General features: G+C 40.2%; 1 protein-coding gene and 1 long non-coding RNA gene across 9 annotated transcripts in view; one reads left to right on the top strand and one right to left on the bottom strand.

The window, feature by feature from the left end:
• Positions 1-24458, bottom strand: part of GRM7 (glutamate metabotropic receptor 7) — an 880478-nt gene that overhangs the window by 152928 nt on the left and 703092 nt on the right. For all 8 annotated transcript variants that reach the window (XR_008624999.2, XR_010111388.1, XM_055110892.2 and 5 more), the window contains one exon: positions 9354-10289. Coding sequence is in view for 6 of the 8 variants with exons in the window: in XM_055110892.2 (XP_054966867.1) it covers positions 9354-10289 (936 nt within the window). In the remaining 2 variants the exon portion in view is untranslated. The remainder of the gene's footprint in view (positions 1-9353; positions 10290-24458) is intronic.
• Positions 18627-24458, top strand: part of LOC117979578 (uncharacterized) — a 65476-nt gene continuing 59644 nt past the window's right edge. The window contains exon 1 of the long non-coding RNA XR_008625000.2: positions 18627-18891. This is a non-coding gene — a long non-coding RNA (uncharacterized LOC117979578). The remainder of the gene's footprint in view (positions 18892-24458) is intronic.

Genomic DNA, 24458 nt, shown 5'->3' with positions numbered 1-24458 from the left:
ACTGAGTGTGAGTTTCCTCCTTCAGGTATATAGAGACATCGAGAGCTTCAAGGAAGTGCTAGTTTAGTGGCATGAACTTGTCTTTTACATTCCTTGCCACAGTATACCTTGCTCTATGATCTCTCTATTGACTATTTGTGACCCGTTATCTTCCCCAACACCATCACGTGCATGAGACTTAGATGGGAAAATGTGGCTTTTGTTGAGTTGGGATATTCCACAGGGGCCCTCCTTGAAACCTGCAATTAGATACCTATTTATTTGAGGTTGCTCACTTCTCAATGCTTGATGACCTGAAAACTTTATGGCCAAACCCAGCCAGACCAACAGAGCCAAATGTGGTCCTGAGCTGGGTGGGTAGAGAGCAACCAAATGTATTATAAAAGGTAACACGCTGAGCCATCTGAAGATGCATAACTCCACAGCAGGTGGCATGTGCCCTGAACTCTTACGCCCCAAGTGCCAGTCATCTGAGGATAGCTTTATTCATTAGGAACTGCTTGCAGTTCAACAGCCAGAGATCCATTATACTCAGAAGAAACTAGTGTTGTGGTAATGTACTAAGAATATACCAAAACAAGGAAGGCTGTATATGGGCAGTATTTCTAGTATACGGATACTCTTCAACAACAATTCTTATGATTACCCATAATATACATCCATTATTATGGTGTTGCAGTCTCATTCCAATGTCTCATGCTTTACTTGGGGAGGGAGGGTATAGACTGAAGCTAGTGTTCAAGTTTCCACCCCACCAAACATCCCATGAAGCAGAGATGGGAGGAGAATCATATGCTGAGTTCTCATCTAACGTTCTTTGGTATGAGGGGTTCGCTGGCCTCTTTCTGAAGGGGGAAGTAAAGGTACCATAGGTGACTGCCAGCTCTGATCCAACTTTTGCTCTAAGGGATTCTTCTCATTCTTCTGCACCCTTCAGGTTGTGTGCTAACCTGGGTCTGAAAATATGAGCATTAGGAAAGTCCATTTAAATCACGACTGGTAGCCAGTGCCTATCTTCCCAGGGTAAAATTTCACATCTTAACTGTCATGCAATCCATTACTTATAAGCAATGAGTAATTTTTTAAAGCATAAGCCCAAGTGTGTCACACCACTATCCTATAAACCACTGAAACACTTCTCTCCTTGTTTAAAAAACAAAGTCCATGCTCCTTAATAGGGCACACAGGGCCTTCTGGGGCTTTGCCTCTACCCGTCTCTCCAGTGTCAGCTCTTATAGTCCCGCTAATTTATACTACAGCCTCTCCTGACAGTTCCCCCAGATATGTGACTATTTTACCTTCTGGGGACCCTCCTGCCAATGCCCAGGTAGACATATTTTGCTAAGAGGAACCTAGGGTAGAAGAATAAAGTTATCCTTTACTGAGCATTTACCATGTGGTAGAGAGTGTTTAAAGAGCTTTACATACTCTAATTTGCACAATTCTAATATCATTACAAATATATTTCTAGGTTCAGTACTGTGCAAATAGGCCAGTTGGCATAAGGCCGCTTAATGATTACATTTCAAGAAAAAAAGAGGAAGAGGGGAGAAAGAGAAGGGTTTCTGTAAAAAGCAATTTGTAATGGGTTTATGGAGATATAATTAATATATAATAAACTATTCATGTTGAAGTATGCAAATTGATCAATTTTGACTTATATATATCTGTGAATCCACCTCCACAGTCAGGAGAGTGAACACATATTACCCCCCAAATTTTCTCATGCCTCGTTGTAATTCTTCAGCCCTTCCCTGCTTATTCACAGCCAACAACTTACTTTTCTGTCACTATAGGTTAATTTGGATATTTAAAAACTGATATAAATTGAATCATACAGTATATATTCTTTTATGTCTGGGGCCTTTTAATCAGCATTATTTTGAGATTTATCCATGCTGCTCAATGCATCAATGGTCCATTGCGGTTTTTTTGAGACAGAGTCTGGCTCTGTTGCCCAGGCTGGAGTGCAGTGGTGCAATCTTGGCCCACTGCAACCTCTACCTCCTGGGTTCAAGCACTTCTCGTGCCTCCACCTCCCAAGTAGCTGGGTTTACAGATGCACACCACCATGCCTGGCTAATTCTTGTATTTTAGGTAGAGACAGGATTTCACCATGTTGGCCAAGCTGGTCTCGAACTCCTGACCTCAAGTGATCCACCCATCTCAGCCTCCCGAAGTGCTGGAATTACAGGCGTGAGCCACTGCGCCCAGCCTGGTCCATTGCTTTTTACTGCAGAGTAATATTCCATTTTGTAGATAAACCCACCCCAGTTTGTTTATCCATTTACCTTTTCAGGAACACTTGGGTTGTTTTCAGGGTGGGGTTATTAGAAATAAAGCTACAAAAAAAAAACCCTCATGTACAAGTCTTTACATGAATACACTATTTCCTTTCTCTTGGGTAAAATATATAAGAGGAATGGCTGGAGCAGTATGCTAGGTATATGTTTAATTTTTAAAATACCTGCCAAGCTGTTTTCCAAAGCAGTTGTACCATGTTTTATATTCCCACTGGCAGTATATGAGTGTTCTAGTTGTTCTTTATCCTCATTAGCATCTTGCATCATCAGTCTTTTAAGTTTGTATGCTGAGCAATTTAAATATTTTCTCTTAAACCTAGAGGTAGGAATAATTAGACCCATGGTGAAGACGAAAGTAGTGAAGACCAAATAAGTTAAGTGATACATCCAGAATGTACAATGATTAGGCTCAAAGCAGTATAGGATGGTGGAGTAGAAGAAAATGCCCAAATAAACCAGCTTCTAGGACCAGAAGAAAAGAGGGTAAATGAAGTTGGAAAGAATTCACAATTGGGCCAGTATTGACCTATAGTCTATGGAGCCGAGAATTTGGCAGTCCCCTGACTGCCCATCAGCACACCACGCTCTGTTATGGTTTCCTGTGCTTTGAGGAAGATTCTTTCTGAAAATGAGAGATGGTCTCTGATGCTTTGAGAAAAGCTAGGGAACAGAGATGTGTCAGTTTATCCTAGTTTGAGGCCTGGGTCCCTGTGGCTGTGTCTCTTAGTGGCTGAGGTCTCAAAGTGCAAGACACCTATGGGGAAAAGTGAGCTCCAGGGAGCTCTCCACGGGAGGTGGCAGGAAGATTCAAAATCTATTGTTGAGTCTTCCCTTTTAGCAGGAATTTCTCTTCCTGAGTATCACTCTGTTCAAACTTTCAGCGATTAAAGCCTTTCTTTTAATGTAGTAAGCTATTCCCTTATTAGTTTTAGCTCAGTTCAGTTTTATACAGGCCCTTGATATTTACCTGCTAAAGTAGCTATTCTAGCTAAAGCAAGGGTCTAAGATGGTTGAGACTCCAATTATCCTAGGTGACTGCATATGAAATTAGCTGATTCATTATGGCAGGAAGAAAAACGACGGCACCATCCCAAGCCACTAGCTAACACCAGCCTTGCAAACAGCTGGTTTCTGACAGCTGTTTAGAGAGAAACTCAGTTATCACCCAGGTCACAGCAGGCAACAGAAAGGAAATAGTTTCATAGGCTTCTGATGGGAACATGAACAGACAAAACCAAACAGCAGAAGCAAGACCTCAACAACCAGTATGAGCTCCTGTCACAGCATGAGTGCACAAATGGCATCAGCAAAAAGTATGCACTGGGACACCTCTCTCTCCTGTGTTCCAAAGCAAGGTGAAAGTTCTTACTAAGCATGCCAGAAGAGAAAATATGGAGTTTTGTTTTAAAATAAGTTTGGGTATGTGTGTAAATATGTGTATGTTTATATGGCTGGAAGTTACCACCAGATGATTGGACAATGATTGTCTTTAGGGTGTGGGATAATGAGAGTTCTCTTTCTTTGCTTAGTTGTTGTTGATAAAAAAGATTAAATAGTCGGCAATGTTATTTTCTAAATTAAACACATTTTGAAAATTGTATTTCTATTGAAATAACAAAACAACATAACACAAAATAAAAGATAAAGCTTACTCTACTCGCATATTTTCTTAATGCTTAAAAAGTCCAAAATAGCTTTCAAACCTGCTCCATCTTTTCCAGTCCCTTAAGCTTTCTTCAAACCAGTGCCATCTTTTATCAAATTATTATAATACTCAACTAGTTTGCTTACCTCTAGCTGCTTTTTGCACTCAAGCACTATTTCCAAAATTCCCATTTCAAAATACCCTATGCTCACATTTCTCCCACATTTAGAAACTTCTGCTGACTCTTCATAGGTTCAAGGAGAAAATTCAAACAGAGCCCTTCACAATTCGGCTTTGCTGCTTTTTGCCATATCTTTGCCTCTGCTATAGAGTCCAGCCCTACAAAATGAGAGGGTGGTGGCATTGCATTAAAGGAAAGACCATGCAGAATTCAACAGGCACATAAGTCAATATTTCCTCTTAAGGTAGAACAGGCATTTCAGCTTACAAGCTACAATATTTCAAGTTAACTTGACCCACTATATGGAAAAGATGTGACTCTTGCCAAAAGTTAATTTGGAATTCACGTTGTTCAAAAATTTGCAGATAGAATGAGGTTTCATTAATTCTGATTATACTCTCACATTTTACAAGAGTCAAAGTTGTGTAAGTGCAATCTGTCTCTTCTCTATGTGCTATGTGTTGAAAACACTGTCCCTCTCTTTTTAACATGTAATATAATTTCTTACTACATTGTCATGCCACTTTTTCTGCCTCTAAATTTCAGTCCACTTGTCATATTTTCTGTGAAGCTTAAGTGGAAGCTCCTTCTCCATGTGGCTGTCCTTCATTCTTTGTGCTACAACTATCATATTTCTCACACTTATTCAATGTTTGTTTGAAGACCTACATTGACCATTAGTGTATGAGTTCCTAATGGAAAAGAACACTGTTTATCTCTGCATCACAGTCCTTAACAGAGTACCAAGGGCACAGTACACGCATTGTAAGTTTAATTACTGAAAGACCATGAGAAAATTTTAAACAAATCAAATAGCACAGAAGCATAAACTAATATATAGCTTCCTAAGAGAACCAGGGCTGCTCCTTGCTGTGTGGCATTTGGCAATTTAACAAAAAAGATTTGTAATCGGAGACGAAACCAACAAGAATTAAAGCACACCCCAATTCCCTGACTATTCTTTAAGTCGATTAATCTTTACGAAAACTATCATTGGTTTTCACACAATGACAGCAAACAGCTGAATGGGAAGAGGTATCAAGAATCCGAAACTAAATCAGAAATAGCAATGGATTTCAAATTCATTCCAGTTCTGATGTGTTAATAGTCCTTGCTTTAAAACTGTATTGAAAAAGATTTCAAGACTATACCAGAGTACAGAGGAAGTGTGTCATAATTGATTAGTGATGTATGCCTTGGGCATGGATGGAGAAACATTTATCTACCTGCCAAATTTTCTGATCCCTCTATTAGTTCTAGGCAGATTTTACTTTGTGTTCAGATTCTGAGGGGCTATCTGTTACATGCAGAAGATCAAAAGTTCTTGGTCAATATTCTCAGCCCCACAAAAATACCGCTGGGGAGCACCACTGTCTACCTATTCTGTTGCTATCTCTGGTCCCAAGACCAGGGACTTGGTCCTGACTTTTTAATGGTCTCTGGCCCAAGCCTTGGGACTGATGCTTCATTTAGACATTCTAATCCTTGACTTTGTCTTTGTGGATTAGTGTCTTTCTGATCTCCTGGTTCCTTGATTTCTGGACCTCCCCTTTGCTTGAAATGGGAGTTAATTGATTCCCAAAGGTTCTGAAGTTAAGAATCAAGTAAATATTTACAGGATGTCTTCTGTAAATGGGAAGAAAGTAGTAAGGCTTTTAAAAAGTATGGTTGGCATCGTGTCCACTGGCATTTTTCCAGCAAACTTGAAAAGTGAATAGTTCTATGCCGCATTCCAGACCTGTTGAACCAGTAGGGGATTATAGGGTTGGGGAGACATGCAATAATTTGTTAAATTCCTCAGGGGATGATCATGAACACAATTTGAAGAACCACTGAGGTAAGAATCCTGAACTGGCTCAAAGTTTGCCAATAGTTGCCCCAATTCGGTCATTTAGTGACCGAAGGCTCCCGTGGAAATCAAATTACTTAAGTTTTGTAATATACCCTTGTTCTGTTATAATATGCACAGAAAAGTGGCCTGTGGGTGCCATTTTAGAGGACACAATTCTTTCTTCAAGCCACTTTCCTTTTTAGCAATTTTCTCTGCCCTTCAATTGCCTCAATCTTTTTCTTTTTCCTCTTCTCACGGTCCTCCTATCTAAAGAAACACACTTACACACAAAGGAAGACCTTTGAGAACTTCTGATCCCATTCCTTGTGTATCAAGATCATTTTCCCTTTGTAGAGTCACATTGCACAAAGCATGTCTCCCTGCCTGTGTATAAAGATATGTTAACTTACCTAGAAAGCTCTTTAGGCAATAACTGGCTACAAAGCTCTAGATGAACATATCACCTATAGAATTTTTCAGATTTTGACCGGGTAGCCTGTATGTTCCCTACCTGAGGCATATTTCTTTTCCTAGATGTGCAACTCTCTGAATAGACACAACCACAAGGCAAGCTTTTGCTTTTTATAGAAAACATTCTAGTCTCCAACAGATAGTGCCAGAGCAAAATAATGGGATATTATCACATCAAACTGGGCCAGCCAGCTTCTACTGTGCTATTGATGTACCAGTTTTAGTGTGTTCTTGCATCATTACGTCACCTAAATATAATTCTTGAAGCTAGAATCATTCTCTTGTGGTTAAAGTTCACCACTTCCATCCCTGGCCACATGGCAAGATGCTCATTCTAGAAGTCATGGGATTAACAATGATAAAACAAGATAGCAGTGGTCTCCCATATCCTCCTTAACAAAAGCAAAAACAAACTTCATGGGGGTTAATATTTTGCAAAAAAAATAAGGAAAAGAACACTGCTGTCTCTTTATGTTCTGCTTATGAATTTGACAGAAATTTTTACAGATATTCCTAGCATACTCAATATAAATTCAATTTCTTGAAACAGTAAATTGTTATTACTGAACTCACTGCCTAATCTTATTTTTCCTGTTATAATATAATTCTTTGATTTAAAACACTTAAACTGTTCGTTAGAGCTAAACAAAAATGAAAAAGTTGTGATTCTGTAGGTTGCTAGCTTGGCAAAAATCCCTTCTGATGTGATCTCTTTTTTACATTTGATAATTGGCCACTTTCCACATTTTAAATGCTATAGTTTCATGTATACACGCTGGTATTTTCTCATTGGTTGTTCATGCTTCTCTAGCCATATGCCTATAAGTGGATGTGCATTTTCATGTAATAATTTACTGTTCCCATTTGGCAATTTTGTGCCTTTAGTTGTGTCAATCAACCACGTAAAACTTCATAACCTATTGAGAATACACAAAGAAAATTACGTGCCTTCTAAAACTCTGGTATAAAAAGCACACTGCTTGAAAGCTTAAATTTCCCCACACTCCAATTCTACCAACACATTGTTCTCTAGAACAACTAGAATTCAATTCCTGAAACCTTGTTTCAATTTCAGGTTTTTAAATGAATGCATAAATTATACCTGTGACCTTATTGAAAAGATCCATAATCATGACTAGAAATGAAAAATGAAATGGTAGAGCCATCAGACTCATCTATAAAACCATTATAATTATTTTTCCTTTTTATGTTCCTCAAGAATAGACTTACGGGAAAGGTTTTAATGTCTTTAACCTGTTGCATGAGGTATTGAGTTGTTTTAATAACAAAATAATTATTATCTCCATAGGCTTTTAAGATACTCATCATTCCCTATAAAATGTTCAATAGTTATCAACTTACGAGCACGTATTTGGGGATTTTTTTTTTCTTCTCTCTATTGTATTTTACCACTCTAACTCATATTTTACTATTCCCTTGGCCCAGGAATACACAGAAGAAATAAAATGATATTCAAGTTGGTTTCACAGACAGTAAACATAGATTATGAAATTGAAACATGCTATGCTTATTGAGCGTATATTTTAGAAGAACTTTCTCTAAAATACTTTATGACTAAAACCATAATCTGGAACCATTCATTCTCCTTGGTTTTAGAATTCTGTGTGGTTTCATGAAATATTTACTTTTTTAAAAACACAGTTCAAAATTATAGCCCCTCTGAATTACACAATTTAGGTAAAATACATCTTTTCAGCTGGAAAACTAGATGCCATTAATCCTTTGTATGATTATATGGAGAACAGAGGTAACAAAGAAAAACTAGAGTAATCTAATTCCTGGATACATAGGCTGTTGTAAATTTTTAGACATTCTAAATCAATCCCTGTTCTTCCCATTTGAGTCCCTGAATGTTTCAGAGATTTGTCCAAAGTAACGTGGAATCAGACTAGACCCCCAATGTCCTGACATCTAATCAAGCTATCCCTAAGCCCTCTTTGCAGAGTATGTCAGTTAGAACTCCAGATCACAGTTGTACTGAACTGCCAGAGCTGCCTACATCCAGTGAAAGACACCATATCTTATCAGTATCAATATCTTAGGGTTGATATTACATGAAACTATAGCCACGTGGGTGAGTATAGGAGTCAGATGTATAAGAATCATGTCTAGAATCAACACCGTAGAATTGTCTAAATCAAAGATTCACAAGACTTATAACTACCTGGAAGGTGCATGTGAACTAGCAAATATGTTGGCCTCAAAGTTTCACAGCTTGATGACACTAGCTCTGCACCAAATATTGACTCTTCCTCTTTTAGAAAGTTGCATCTCTGATCTCACTGTGAATTGCTGGATGTGATTAATGTCCATCTAGTTGTAGGGAGCCTATGGTGAAATGCTAACCAAATCTTTCCTATATTCACCCACCTGGGTATATATTGTGCATATACAATTGGGCAACTCTACTCTGTTGTAAAGCTTGAGTACTAAATGCAATGGACAGCAATAGCCTAGGTAGCCACTAGGAAGAGCGAGAGAGCATTTACACTGGTGATAGTAATGACCATCACACACTCCCACCTGGAGAAGGTACTATGCTCCTCTTTTCCTACCCCCAAAAAATATGTGGGTAAGTGGAGAAGGTGGGGAATAAATGAATATGAAGGGTTATTTTAGATAGATAATTTTATGCTAGATAATCTCTCATTACATTTAATAATTCTATAATTTAATTGATTTGAAAAGGCTACATCTGGTTGGTTTCCAGTGGAATGAACGTGGCTCAGTTTTAGACTCTTGTAGCACTGAAGCCTACTAGACCTTGAATTAGTTCTCTACTCTTGGGAATACCATTCTGCATATACGAAACTTCTTACTTTATACAATCAATTTGGTTTCAGTACTTACAAAAATGAACACATTTTTAAAAAATATATTATGATGTGCATTTTCACTTACCTTTTCCGCTGATTGAGCGGTGCCAAAAAAAATTGGAATGAAGGCAAGCCATACTATACATGTCGTGTACATAGTGAATCCAATGGGCTTGGCTTCATTAAAATTCTCTGGTACACCCCGAGTCTTGATGGCATACACAGTACATGTGACCATGAGAAGAATGCTATATCCCAAGGAGCAAATGATTTGGAGATCTGTAATGTCACACTTGAGAACCCCTCTGGCTTGCTCAGGGTTCATTGTCTTATGTTCATCATAGTCTATGATGATGTTGGGTGGATCAACACCAAACCAAATGAAAACCCCTAGAAGCTGAACTGATATTAAACTGGAAGTGATTGCCAGTTGTGATGTTGGGCTTATGAGTCTGGGAGCTGTTACTGATTTCTTGCCCTGCTCAAATATGCGATAAATCCGATTTGTTTTCGTCAAGAGGGCTGCATAACTGATGCACATACCCAAGCCCAAGAAAACACGCCGGAAAGAACACACTGCCACATCTGGTTTGGCAATCATCAGGAAAGTGATGATGTAGCAAAGAAAGATGCCCGTCAAAAGAACATAGCTGAGTTCCCGCCCAGATGCCCGGACAATGGGCGTGTCATTGTAGCGGATGAAAGTGGCCATGACAAAGATGGTGGCAATGATCCCCAACATTGCCAGGAAGACAGGAATCACAGCCCAGGGGGAGTGCCACTCCAGTTTGATGATGGGAATATCCTGGCATCCGGTTCGATTTTCATTGGGCCTCTGGTCATAGGGGCAATGCTGGCATGTCATCTCATCAAACTGGTACTGGTAACCATCGCAAGGCTCACAGGTCCAACAGCAAGGAGTTCCTTTCTGTGTCTTCTTTCTCTGTCCTGGCTTACATGGTAGTGTGCACACTGAGGGGGGTATCTCTCGGACTCCTTTACCCCACTGCATGTCTTCTATCTGTAACATAAGAAATAAGAAGGTGAATCAGGCAGATTCTTCAAGAGAATAGAAAAAGAACACCAGCAGCAAACAGTACTCATGGCAAGTGACATACGAGGTACGAGGTTGAATAGTTTACCCTCAGCTTGCAAGAGTTACAAGTATGATTTGAGCCCACACCATAGGATTCCAGCATCCTCACTCTTCACCATTAGAGTGTTCTCAACATGCCAGATCTTAAGAATTCCCTGAGGCAATACAAATTCCCTCTTCCCATTCCTGACATTCTAAATATGAATATCCTGAAAAAGAACCTTAGGGGCTGTATTTATAACAAGTGCCCAAAGGATTCTTGTGAGCAAATAACTTGAGAAAAACTGGCATGCACTCTACTGTCTTCCCCCCTGGGTAATAAGTATAAATGTCCCAAATTAAGTAAAAAACAAAAACAAACAAAAAACTAGGACAGTATGAAAAGCTACACTTATCTCCTTTGTTAGGTGTTTTTTAAAAAATGTTCTAAAATTATTTTGGATAATACTGCAGTGCTGGCCACCTTCTCTAAAATTCTCTAAGCATTACTGTCATTTTCACTGAGAACTTTTGCAGCAATGTGAATCTACTATCACAGGGGAGAAGTGGGGCTTACTAATGAAGGCTTTAATTGTATTAGACTATTTCCTATGAATTCAGGAAGTATTTGATAAGAAAATAATATGGCCTGGAAACCATTTGGCCATCCCCCATTTGCAGATGACATTTAGACTATGCTAGAGAAGAATGTATTTGCTTAATTGAAACATTGGTTTTCTGGAGGGGAACATACCCAGCAGTGTTCTGAGAAATAATGGCATTAGAAACAACGGGAAACTTTACTGTTGGGTGGAAATCTCATTAGAGTAGGCATCTCTCCTCTTTGCCAGCACAGCATCTGCTCTTTCTTTTCTCTTCCCTGGTATCAGTTCCTCAGATTTCTTTTCTATATGCTTTCTGTGCGGTTGAACTTACACTGAAGCTCTTGGGTTGTGCAAATGACCCAGGCCTAACCAATTAGTATATTGTAGTGGTTCTCAAAATTGAGAGTGCATCACCATCATATGGACTTGTTACAATAGAGTTTGCAAGATTTTCTGATTCATTGGATCTGAGATGTGCCCTGAGAATATGCATTTTTAACACGATCCCAGGTGATGCTGCTGAGGATTGTTCAGGAACCATGTTAGTCAACTACTGATAACATTCCAACCTCCTAGCCACAGAGATTGGGTCAGAGATGGCATCATTATGTCCCAGGTCATAGAATTTAATTTCTTGACTTTTTCTGAGGTCACATAGGATAAAAATATTTGTTTTCACTGGACTCAGAGTTTCCAGGATAAAAGATGGCTAGTGCTGATGGCTAAAAGGAGGAATTTATTAGAGAAAGAAGCCAACATAGAGGGAAGCTGAGTGGAAAGACAAAGATCACTAGTGAGCTTGTTTGAGCTCCTGGATATAGCTATCCCTGAAGCAAGAATTTTCCTAGACTATGACATTATGTAAGCCAGTAAATTTATCTATGTTAAAATACTTTGAAGTTTATTGTTAATACTTGCGACCAAGAGTCCTGAGCAATATATGCATGAAATAGTTTTAGTATCCACAAGTCACAAAAGATGTACTACGTCTGCAAGTTATTATACAGAATAATTCCAATTAACAATTATGGCTGATTTTCTCCATATGTAGTTAATTGAATTTTTAATACAATTGAACTAAACAATAGATTAGAAAGATACTGGAAAGTCTGAGACATGTTTTTAAGTGCATAATTTTAAGAGATAAAGGCAAAAGAAAAATAATATATTGCATATTGGAATTTCAGTGTTGTGTTAATATACTGAATGAAATGCATAGCAGAGAGTGATTCTTTCATCAACGCTTGAATGTGAACTACATTCAAATTCTGAATTGAATGTAGCTAACTTGGAAAAATAAATGGCTCAGGAGTTAAACTTGGTAAAATAGCATAACCTTTTAATGGTTGAATTTAAACTTTAACCAGAGATCCAAGCATCTTCAGATGACTCTTATTTGCCTAAGCACAAAGCCCAAGTCAGCACTAATAAATCACTAACTATAAAGCACAATCTTCTCTTTCTCAGTATCATCATTTTTGAGACAATAAGTCACTGGAAGCCATCCCAGAGTCATAAAATTAGGGAAATAACTTATGACAAGAGAGAAAGATCGCATTAACTTTACAAATGTCAAATTTCAAGAGTTGGAACCTAAAAAAATTGCTGGTATTAATACAAGTGTTTTCAAACATCAGAATAAAAGGTCCTACTCATGGCTACCAGGAAAGATGAACAATAACAACAACAAAAATAAATACATTTGCTTGATTTCAACATTAGTGGCTACTCATGTGCCACATAATTAAACTTTATAGGAATAAATGTAGGGCTCATACAAATATATAAACAAATTATCATCATATGTAATACTTTACAGCCAGTTTAAAATGCTGCCAACTCATTATTTTTCCCCTTGGAATAAAATAAAATACCTGGCAATGCTGCCCAGCTTTTTTTTTCTTAACTTATCCAAATATATACAGAAGCTGTAACCACGAACGTCACATTGACTGATCACTTAATTTGTTTTCAATTTTCGTTTAAAGCAGGTTTCAACTCAATTTATTTGTATTTGTTAAACCAACAAAGATTCCTCCTGCTCCAGATGGACAGAAGTCTAATTTACTCCTTTTGCTAACAAAAATCATTATTGAAAATATAATCTGTGTCCCATGAAGGTACTGATTAACATTTAAATGCTCTAGTAAATGAGAATTGTGTTAATGTGATGTATATCATTTGTATATATCTATACCCATCCACACAGATATGCTGCCTTGTTTCATAAGAAACAATCAGCTGAAAATGCCCATGGACATCTATTTTAAAGGAAGATAATTATTTAATGCTATGAAAAATCAAATCTAATGTCAATTTACTTTGCAAGAAGGCTAACAGGAATGTAAATTTCAAGTTTCTCCTGAACTCCGCAACAAAACTGTTTCAGTTAGCTGGAAAGCCAGATGTAAGGTGCAGAAAGATTAAGAAAAAGACTGATGTGTTTATCATCATCTTCATTAGAAGATGCAAGTTTACATTTCTCCATAAAGATGCATTTTCCTTCTGGACATCCAAGGTTTATGGTTTTGGGGTACCTGGTCTTAGTAGGTAGCTCCTGGGGAAGGGCTGAGATCCTAGCTTTTGGCAAGAGAACAGAACTTTACATCTCCATCTCACAGCAAAAACTGACACTCTACATGGCAAATAGACTGCATAGATAAATGGATCAATAGTTTAGGGAAAGAGCAAATTATGCAGTTCTGGTCAAAGAAAGCAAAAATAAGTTTGTTGTAGAGTCCTAGGAAAGTGTTTTTCATTCTTATACAAGAGGAACAAAGAACGAATATGCTATTGTTAACTTAAAAAAAGAAACTCAGACAGACAGGCTGTCTGGAACAAAAGATTTCATTTGGGAAGAGCAAAGGGTTGTAACCCGGGGTGTGCAGCACACCCAAGGAAAATTAAGACAAAGGAAAGACACCCACACAAATCGCTTTGAAAGAAAGCTCACTGGTCTCAGAAACTCACTGCAGGAGTTGTCATTAGTTCACTGGGGGAGATAGTCATTGGTAGGCGACTGTCCTGATCTGAGGTTCTTATCTGAAATACTGCAGGCCAGAGAAAATTCCTGTGAGAAGCTCTTCTTGCTGTTTGCAAGCTATGAGCAAGACATTCAAGGATGCAAATACGTCAGCTTCTTTGTTCTGGCCTTCACTAACTCTATTTTGGTTAGCGTTTTGACACGTGACTCTATTTTGTACTTCTCACTTCCACACTGCCTTCAGCCTTTGAACTTTGATTTGTGCATACATGATGGTTAGAGCTATAGTAGCCATTTTTTTAACAAGAAAAAGACAAGGCACTTGGGCACAGTGGCTCACGCCTGTAATCCCAGCACTTTGGGAGGCTGAGGCAGGTGGATCACGAGGTCAGGAATTCAAGACCAGCCTGGCCAACATAGTGAAACCCTGTCTCTACTAAAACTACAAAAATTAGCCAGGCATGGTTGTGGGCACCTGTAATCCCAGCTAGTCAGGAGGCTGAGGCAGGAGAATTGCTTGAACCCGGGAGGCGGAGATTGCAGTGAGCCATTATTGTGCCTCTGCACTCCAGCCTGGGCAACACAGCAAAACTCCATCTCAAAAAAAAAAAAAAAGGCAAGCCTAAGACACAAAGCTCACATGCTGAGGATGGCAAAAAAATAATAAAAATAAAATAAAAATAAAGAAGACAGAAAGACAGATTAAAAAGAATTTACATCTTTGAAGGCAAAATTATGTCACCAAATTAACTAACACTAATAAAACTCTACCCTGGAATTTTGAGCGTGAAATGATAAACTGTCTTTAATGGCTAACCAATTCTCCATGGCCATCTACTAATTGCAGTCACGCATTCTATCTAATACATTTTCTCTGCATTTGGTACATGCAAACCTTCTTAGTGTGTCAGAAAAATCCACCAATAATTCAAGTTCTTACGTGGATAGTAGGCAACTCTAGAAACAAATGGAAGTTTTTCTATTTGTCTCCTGAGAATGCTCAGAAAAAGGTGTGGTAAAGTACTGAATTCAGAAAATCAGCTTTGACTCCATTGCTTCTGACTCAGACAGAAACAGAGAAAAAGCACCACCAGCTAAAGTTTTCTAGCACACATGTTGGGGAAAAAAATGGTGTCTGGCTCTAGTAGAGAGACAAAGCTACTCCGCAAGTAATGTGCAGACCTTATAATCACTGGAATTTTAAAATAAAACTAAATTAGTTGCTGTCTTGCTGCCAAACACAAAAACCAAAGAGATAGAATTGTTATAAACACTGTTCAGTGCATCCATTTTTATGGAGAAGAGATCTGTTCCTTTCCCCACGCAGACACACTCTATCTAAAAGAAAATTTTATCACTTCAGGGATATTTTTCTTGGTGAAATTCCATTTGCATATTTCCAAAGCTTACTCCATAGACCAAGCTGGCTGGTGCTTTTATTGCATAATTCTCTGCAATATAATTTTTACTTGTTAGAACCTTAATAGAATGAGCTAATTTAAAAAAAGAACTTTTTTATTAAAATGCCATTTGTTCATTAAAATACATTTGTCCTATCTAATTGATAGGAAAAAAAAGCTTTTTACGAAGAATTCATAGGTATGTTGAATTTTCAATACTAGGAAAGCGCCAGGTTTTGGTTCTGATGAGGAGGGGTGAGGTAGAGGAGCTAGCGAGTGCTTGGTAAGGAATTCTGCAACACCTCAAGACATTTTTAAACTCAGCCCCTATTTCTGAACATTAAGTAGCATGACTAGACAGCGAACAGAATTTAGGGACTATATTACAATAAAAAACATTGCCAATTGAGATTCCACTTATTCAAAACTTATAAAAGTCAACCTTTTTTAAATGTACTCCAGGTAGAAAGAATTATTATAGGTAGAAAGATTATATATATATATATATTTTTTTTTTGAGATAGAGTCTCACTCTGTCACCCAGGCTGGGGTGCAGTGGCACAATCTCGGCTCACTGCAAGCTCCGCCTTCCAGGTTCACACCATTCTCCTGCCTCAGCCTCCCGAGTAGCTAGGACTACAGGCACCTGCCACCATGCCTGGCTAATTTTTTTGTATTTTTTTTTTGTAGAGATGGGGTTTCACCATGTTAGCCAGGATAATCTCGATCTCCTGACCTTGTGATCCGCCCGCTTCAGCCTCCCAAAGTGCTGGGATTACAGGTGTGAGCCACTGTGCCCAGCCAGCATTATTAGAATTTTTTTAACTGCAGTAGACCCTGGGCATCCATAGAAGGATCCAGAACTGTATTTCACTGCAAAGCCCCAGGGGATCCTAGATGGATGAGACTTCCCTAAGGTTTCTGAGGCTCAACTTTGAATTGAAGCAGTAATTCCTAATTTGTTTGCACATTTGAATTACTTGGGGATATTCTAAAAATTCCAGAGCCTGTACCACACCCCAGATAAATTAAATCACAATCTCTGAGGGGCAAGAAATAGGCATTAGTGTGTTTCAAAGTTTCTCAGGTGATTTCAGTATGTGGACAAATTTGGGAACCACTGAACTAAGATCTCCAAAAGGCTGGGATGCAGAAGAAAATCTTTGTGCTGTTAAGTGAAATAATGACTACAAAACCACTTCTCTGGTGATATGGTTTGATTGTCTCTCCACCCAAATCTCATCATGAATTGTAACTCCCACAATTCCCATGTGTCATGGGAGGAACGTGATGGGAGGTGATTGAATTATGGGGGGTGGGCTTTCCTGCACTGTTCTCATGATAGTGAATGAGTCTCATGAGATCTGATGGTTTTGAAAATGGGAGTTTCCCTGCACAAGCTCTCTCTTTGCCTGCTGCCATCCATGTAAGACATGACTTACTCCTCTTTGCATTTCACAGTCTGCCATGATTGTGAGGCCTCCCCAGTCATGTGGAACTGTGAGTCCAATAAACCTCTTTCTTTTGTAAATTGCCAAGTCTCAGGTATGTCTCTATCAGTAGCATGAAAACAAACTAATACAGTAAACTGGTACCAGTAGAGAGGGGCACAGCTGAAAAGATACCTGAAAATGTGGAAGTGACTTCAGAACTGGGTAATAGGCAGAGGTTGGAACAGTTTGGAGGGCTCAGAAGAAGACAGGAAAATGTGGGAAAGTTTGGAACTCCCTAAAGACTTGTTGAATGGCTTTGATCAAAATGCTGATAATGATATGGACAATGAAATCCAGGCTAAGGAGGTCTCAGATGGAGATGAGGAACTTGTTGGGAACTGGAGCAAGGGTGATTCTTATGGTTTAGCAAAGAGACTGGTGGCATTTTTCCCCTGCCCTAGAGATTTGTGGAACTTTGAACTTGAAAGAGATGATTTAGGGTATCTGGCAGAAGAAATTTCTAAGCAGCAAAGCATTTAAGAGGTGACTTGGGTGCTGTTAAAGGCATTCAGTTTTATAAGGAAAGCAGAGCACAGAAGCATGGAAAATCTGCAGCCTGGCAATGCAATAAAAAAGAAAATCCCATTTTCTGAGGAAAATTCCAAGCCAGCTGAAGAAATTTTCATAAGTAATGAGGAGCCAAATGTTAGTCCCTGAGACAATGGGGGAAATGTCTCCAGGGCATGTCAGAGGTCTTCATGGCAGACCATCCCATCACAGGACTGGAGGCCTAGGTGGAAAAAGTGGTTTCATGGGCCAGGGCCAGGATCCCTGTGCTGTGTGAAGCGTAGGAAATTGGTGCACTGCGGTCCCAGCTTTTCTAGCCATGACTAAAAAGGACCAAGGTACAGTTCAGGCCATGGCTTCAGAGGGTACAAGCCCCAAGCCTTGGGAGCTTCCATGGAGTATTGAGCCTGTGCATGCACAGAAGTCAATAACTGAGGTTTGGGAACCTCTGCCTGGATTTCAGAGGATGTATGGAAACTCCTGGATGTCCAGACAGAAGTTTGCTGCAGGGCAGGGCTCTCATGGAGAACATCTGCTAGAGCAGTGCGGAAGGGAAATGTGGGGTGAGAGCCCCCAAACAGAGTCCCTACTGAGGCACCACCTAGTGGGGCTGTGAGAAAAGGGCCACCATCCTTCAGACCCCAGAATGGTAGATCCACTGACAACTTGTATCATGTGTGTGGAAAAGCCACAGACCCTCAATGCCAGCCCATGAAAGCAGCCAGAAGGAAGGCTGTACCCTGCAAAGCCACAGGGGTGGAGCTGCCTAAGGCCATGGGAACCCACCTTTTGCATCAGCATGACCTGGATGTGAGACATGGAGTAAAAGGAGCTCATTTTGGAGCTTAAGATTTGACTGCCCTGCTGGATTTTGGACTTGCATGAGGCCCTCGTTTTGGCCAATTTCTCCCATGTGGAATGGCTGTATTTACCCAATGCCTGTACCCCCATTGTATCTACGAAGTAACTATTTAATTTTATTTTACAGGCTCATAAGCAGAAGGGACTTGTCTTGTCTCAGATGAGACGCTGGACTGTGGACTTTTGAGTTAATGCTGAAATGATTTAAGAACTTGGGGGACTGTTGGGAAGGCATGATTGGTTTTGGAATGTGAGGACATGAGATTTGGGAGGGGCCAGGGGTGGAATGATATGGTTTGGCTGTATCCCCACCCAAATCTCATTTTGAATTGTAACCCCCACAATTTCCATGTGTTGTGGGAGAAACTTGGTGGGAGGTGATTGAATTATGGGGGCGGTTCTTTCCTGCGCTGTTCTTGTGTTAGTGAATGAGTCTCATGAGATCTGATGGTTTTAAAAATGGAACTTCCCCTGCACAAGCTCTCTCTTTGCCTGCCACCACTGTGGCTGGAATTGGTGGGTTCTTGGTCTCACTGACTTGAAGAATGAAGCCGCGGACCCTCGCGGTGAGTGTTGCAGTTCTTAAAGGCGGCGTGTCCGGAGTTTGTTCCTTCTGATATTTGGATGTGTTCAGAGTTTCTTCCTTCTGGTGGGGTTCGTGGTCTCACTGGCTCAGGAGTGAAGCTGCGGACCTTCGCGGTGAGTGTTACAGCTCTTAAGGTGGTGTGTCTGGAGTTGTTCCTTCCTCTGGTGGGTTCATGGTCTCACTGGCTTCAGGAGTGAAGCTGCAGACCTTCATGGTGAGTGTTACAGCTCATAAAGGCAGTGTGGACCCAAAGGGTGAGGAGCAGCAAGATTTATTGCAAAGAGCGAAAGAACAAAGCTTCCACAGTGTGGAAGGGGACCTCAGCAGGTTGCCACTGCTGGCTGGGGCAGCCTGCTTTTATTCTTATCTGGCCCCACCCACATTCTGCTGACTGGTCCATTTTACAGAGAGCCCAGTGGTCTGTTTTGACAGGGTGCTGATTGGTGTGTTTACAATCCCTGAGCTAGACACAAAGGTTCTCCATGTCCCCACTAGATTAGCTAGATACAGAGTGTGGACACAAAGGTTCTCCAAGTCCCCACCAGCGTAGCTAGATACAGAGTGTCCATTGGTGCATTCACAAACCCTGAGCTAGACATAGGGTACTGATTGGTGTGTTTACAATCCCCTAGCTAGACATAGGGTACTGATTGGTGTGTTTACAATCCCCTAGCTAGACATAAAGGTTCTCCAAGTCCCCACCAGAGTAGTTAGATACAGAGTGTAGATTGGTGCATTCACAAACCCTGAGCTAGACACAGGGTGCTGATTGGTGTGTTTCTAAACCTTGAGCTAGATACAGAGTGCCGATAGGTGTATTTACAATCCCTTAGCTAGACATAAAGGTTCTCCAAGTAAGTCCCCACCAGGGTCAGGAGCCCAGCTGGCTTCATCCAGTGGATCCCACACAGGGGCGCAGGTGGAGCTGCCTGTCAGTTCCCCAATGTGCGCCCGCATTCCTCAGCCCTTGGGTGGTCGATGGGACAGGGCGCCGGTGGAGCAGGGGGCGGCGCTCGTCCGGGAGGCTGGGGCCGCACAGGAGCCCACGGAGCGGGGGGTGCTCAGGCATGGCGGGCTGCAGGTTCCGAGCCCTCCCCACGGGGAGGCAGCTAAGGCCCGGCAAGAAATCAAGCGCAGCGCCAGTGGGCCGGTACTGTTGGGGGACCCAGTACACCCTCCGCAACCGCTGGCCCGGGTGCTAAGCCCCTCATTGCCCTGGGCCGGCAGGGCCGGCCCGCTGCTCTGAGTACCAGGCCACCAAGCCCACGCCCACCAAAACTCCAGCTGGCCCACAAGCGCCGGGGGCAGCCCCGGTTCCCGCTTGCGCCTCTCCCTCCACACCTCCCTGCAAGCTAAGGGAGCCAGCTCCGGCCTTGGCCAGCCCAGAAAAGGGTTCCCACAGTGCAGCGGCAGGCTGAAGGGCTCAAGTGTGGCCAGAGTGGGCGCCAAGGCCGAGGAGGCGCCGAGAGCGAGTGAGGGCTGTGAGGGCTGCCAGCACTCTGTCACCTCTCAGCACCTTTGTAAGACGTGACTTGCTCTTTCTTGCCTTTCACCTTTTGCCATGATTGTGAAGCCTCCTCAGCCACGTGGAAGTGTAAATCCAATAAAGCTCTTTCTTCTGTAAATTGCCTGGTGCAGGTATGTCTTTATCAGCAGTGTGAAAACAGTCTAATACATCTTGTCTTTAATTCTTGATATTGTGATGCACTATTGAGAGTACACAAGGACCCTTCTGGGGCCTGCCAGGCTCCCCAGTTCCCAAGCATGAAAATAAAGAAAAATTCTGAGCCCCATCAAGGGAAGTTCCAGGCACCTTAGCTAGCCCTGCCACCAGCAATTAAGGAAGTGAATGAATAACTTACTAAGCAAGAAGATAACAATAATCACCCAAGTAAGTCAGGGTCATGAGATGTTTGCTTCCCGATATAAACTAAATATAACATCTTGACATACGTTCCTGAGTTGTTTTCATAAACCGGGACACCCTGCTAGATGAAAAATGCTGACTGCTGTCATGCAGACCTCACACAAACTGGAACTGGAAAATGAATGCGGAAGTTCCAAGAATGCCCCCACCCTCAACTCATTTTGAAAACCCTCTCACCCCTGCACTTAAAAACCCTTGCATATAAGTCATCCTGGAGTTGTGTCTTTTTTTTTTTTTTTTTTTTTTTTGAGATGGAGTCTCACTCTGTCACCCAGGCTGGAGTGCTGTGGCATGATCTGGGCTCACTGCAACCTCTGCCTACCAGGTTCAAGCAATTCTCATGCCTCAGCCTTCCCCAGTAGCTGGGATTACAGGCATGCTCCACCATGCCCAGCTAATTTTTGTATTTTTAGGAGAGATGGGTTTCACCATGTTGGCCAGACTGGTCTCGAACTCCTGGCTTCATGCAATCCACCCACCTTGGCCTCTCAAAGTGCTAGGATTACAGGCATGAGCTCCTGCCCCTGGCCAAGTTTGGGTCTTAAAACATTTGCTGAAACTTCTCCTCACTTGGTGCCCAGCAATACACATCTTACTTTCTATGCAAATCACAATGTCATTGTTTGGCTTTGCTGCACTGGGTGGAAAGCCCCAAGTTTGGTTCAGGAACACTGCCTCTTTTTAAAAGTCTGGATGGGGCAACTAAAATGCTTAGTTATACTCTATTATGATTTAATGGGAACATACAATATTGTAGTGGAATTACAAATTTTCACAGACAGGAAGGTCTCTAGGCTTAAGTTTCATAATGTTATTGGTTAAACAACTTAAAATGCCTACAGAAGCTGGACATATAGAGTAAACAAATGAAGTGAGTGGGTGTAAGAAACATTTTTCCCCACCCCAAACAACCAAGTCTAATGGAACACAAGTTTGTTAAATTATACATCAAGAACGGATTTCATTGTAGTTCTCCCTAAATGACCTGTATTTACTATTTTAATGCTTGCATTATTCTCAAAAACAAAAAATTATGAGGGAGGTTCTTATCTTAAATTTGCAGAATTCAAAACTCCCAGAGAAATTGAATAGTTGGCCACAAAAGTAAATCTAGGTCTGTCTTTGTGAAACCTTTCTATACCCCTAAGTAAAACAGACCCATTTTACTAGATTTCAGAACCATTTTTTTTTCACCCTGGAAGAATCAGGACAGCCTTATGGGAAATCTTCAAAATTTTTTTTTTAACAACCTCTATGCCTTTTTAAAAAATACCGTATATTCTTAGATTGCCAAACAATATCCAATATCCAGTTAGCTATCTTTTTTTTTTATTCAGTGTCACAAATTATCCATTTCTGAAATAGTTCTGCCAGTAGAAAAGCCATCTCCTTGTAAATAATTTATTTGCTAACTGCAAATGACCTCCTATTTCTTCTCACTCTGTGATAGTTTCCTAAAAGATGTTTAACAATCAAAGATAGATATTTTTATTCAAATTATTAAATACATTTGAAAATACTTTTTTAAAAGCCTGAATTTAAGAATAATATTATAATGTAAACATAATTCATATGAATCTCTCAATGAGAAAGAATGAGTTGGGTTATTTTAAATTTATTTCAAATTAAATTTGTTCAAAACTGGACTCATATTCTGTACCAGGGACTGACAAGCTGGCCTATGGGTCAAAACCTGTCCATTGCCTATTCTGAAAATAAAGTTTTATTGAAACACATCCACATTCATTGATGTACATATTATTTATGGCTGCTTTTATGCTAAAACAATGGTAGAAATGAGTAGCTGGCAATGCATAGCCAGAAAAGCCTAAAGTATTTACTCTCTGATCTTTTACAAAAAAAAAAAAAAACAAACAGCTGATTCAGATCCAAAGAAAACAGAAATACAAATCCTTAGTGCATGGTAGATTTATCTATTCATAAGCCAGAAGTTAGGTGTCATCTTTGATATCTCCCTTTCCCTTAACCAAACATATTTAAATTACCAACAACTTATGTCAGTTTATGTCATGCAGGAAATTATTTATATCATCCAAAAAGCTATATGTGCAGTACTTACTGAGTTCTGGACCTGGCTGAATTGCCAGGAGCAAAACAGATAAAGGTTACTTCCTTAGAGGGTTGAATCATCCTTTCTGATCTTTGCTACCAAACCCTCTTCAGCAAAAGGTTTCTGTCCAGTTTCCTCACCTCCCTTTCCTGCTGGTCTTCTCCTAAGCCAATTATTGCACAACAACATCCAGCACAATCCTTTTAATGTGCAGGTCTAATCATGTCATCCTTTTGGTTAATATCATCAATGACTTTTCATTGCTCTCATACCTCCCATATAACTGTGCACAATTTGGCAGAGATATCCATCAGCTGGCTTCACTCTCCTGGATTTATCTGAATTCTATGAAGTTTCCTGGCCCACAGTGGCTTTCATGTCACAATATGAAATAACCTTTAGGCTTACCTAAGTTTTGTTCAGGGAGTCCCTATACCCACTGGAATGAGCATTGTTTTATTCATAAAGATACCTCTTCACAGCACTTTGTAATTACAATTTGTAGTTATGCAAAAATGAGACTCGATTAAAGTCTATTTATTTTCCCAACTAATGTGTGTATGCTCCATGAGAGCACAGCCTCCATCCTCTTTGTCCACTATTGTAATTCAATATCTGGGAAGAAATGCAATCGAATTGCTGGATTAAATGGATAAATGATGGTGTCAAGGAAAGAACAGACTGACCTCTCCTTTAGAAGTGATTTTTCTATACTCAAAAGTTGAGTTAAAGTGTAATTAGAAATGATGAAAGGATCCATAATTACTTTTGTGAGTCTCATCAGTTTTCTGGTCATTTAATGCATATCTATGTATATAATGAATGTTTGCAGTTTAAATGTCCTTGATATTTTCTTAAAGGAAGAAAGGGAATTAAATATGGAGCACTCAATTACTAGGTGGAGGACAAATGAACACAATTAGCATATTATGAGACGGGAGAAAAACAAGTCATGTGCAATCTGCAGCCAAGGACAGAACATGATTTCAGTAGTCCCTGACTTCTCTGAACACTCTCCTTCAGTAAGCTTAGGTACAGCTCAAAATAGAAAGAGTATGAGTTAGGAAGTCAGGCTGTCCTGGGTTCAAAGCCTGGCTCCATCACCTCTAGTAAGTATGGCCATAAGCAAGTAGAGGATATGGAATCTCAATTCCCTTAGTTTATTAGGTAGGAAGACTAAATAAGATGACACGTGTAAGGAATAGCATGATGCCTGAGACATGGCAGTTACCTAAATAACGATTAATTTCAAATATATATATATATTATGGCTCCAATGGTCAATACATTTCATGCAAAGAACTTTAAGATGAATATTCCCAGTCCTCCTCTCCCTCGAGCTTCAATTTTTCCAGCTGAATATTGCCAGTATTTAATGTCATAGTGGCTTTTCAGACCCTGCAGATGTAAAGTGAACACATCAACTTCCTTTCCTTTTTCTAGATCTCTCCACACACAGTTCAGCCTGTTTTGATGAACTAGATAATAACATGAGCATTGGAATCAGATGATCACGGGTTCAAATCCTAGCAGGGTGATCTTGGCCAAGTCATTTAAGCTCTTGAAACCTCATTTTTTTCATCTGTGAAATGGAGAGAGTAATAATTACCTCCTACACTTATTGAAAAAGGGCATGTATGGAAGCATGTTGTCTGACACATGGTAAAACTTGATGAGTTCTG

This window comes from Pan paniscus, chromosome 2 (assembly GCF_029289425.2).
Source record: "Pan paniscus chromosome 2, NHGRI_mPanPan1-v2.0_pri, whole genome shotgun sequence".
Classification (NCBI taxonomy): Eukaryota; Metazoa; Chordata; class Mammalia; order Primates; family Hominidae; genus Pan; species Pan paniscus.
The sequence above is the reverse complement of the archived record's forward strand: the minus strand, read 5'-3'. Positions and strand labels throughout refer to the sequence as shown.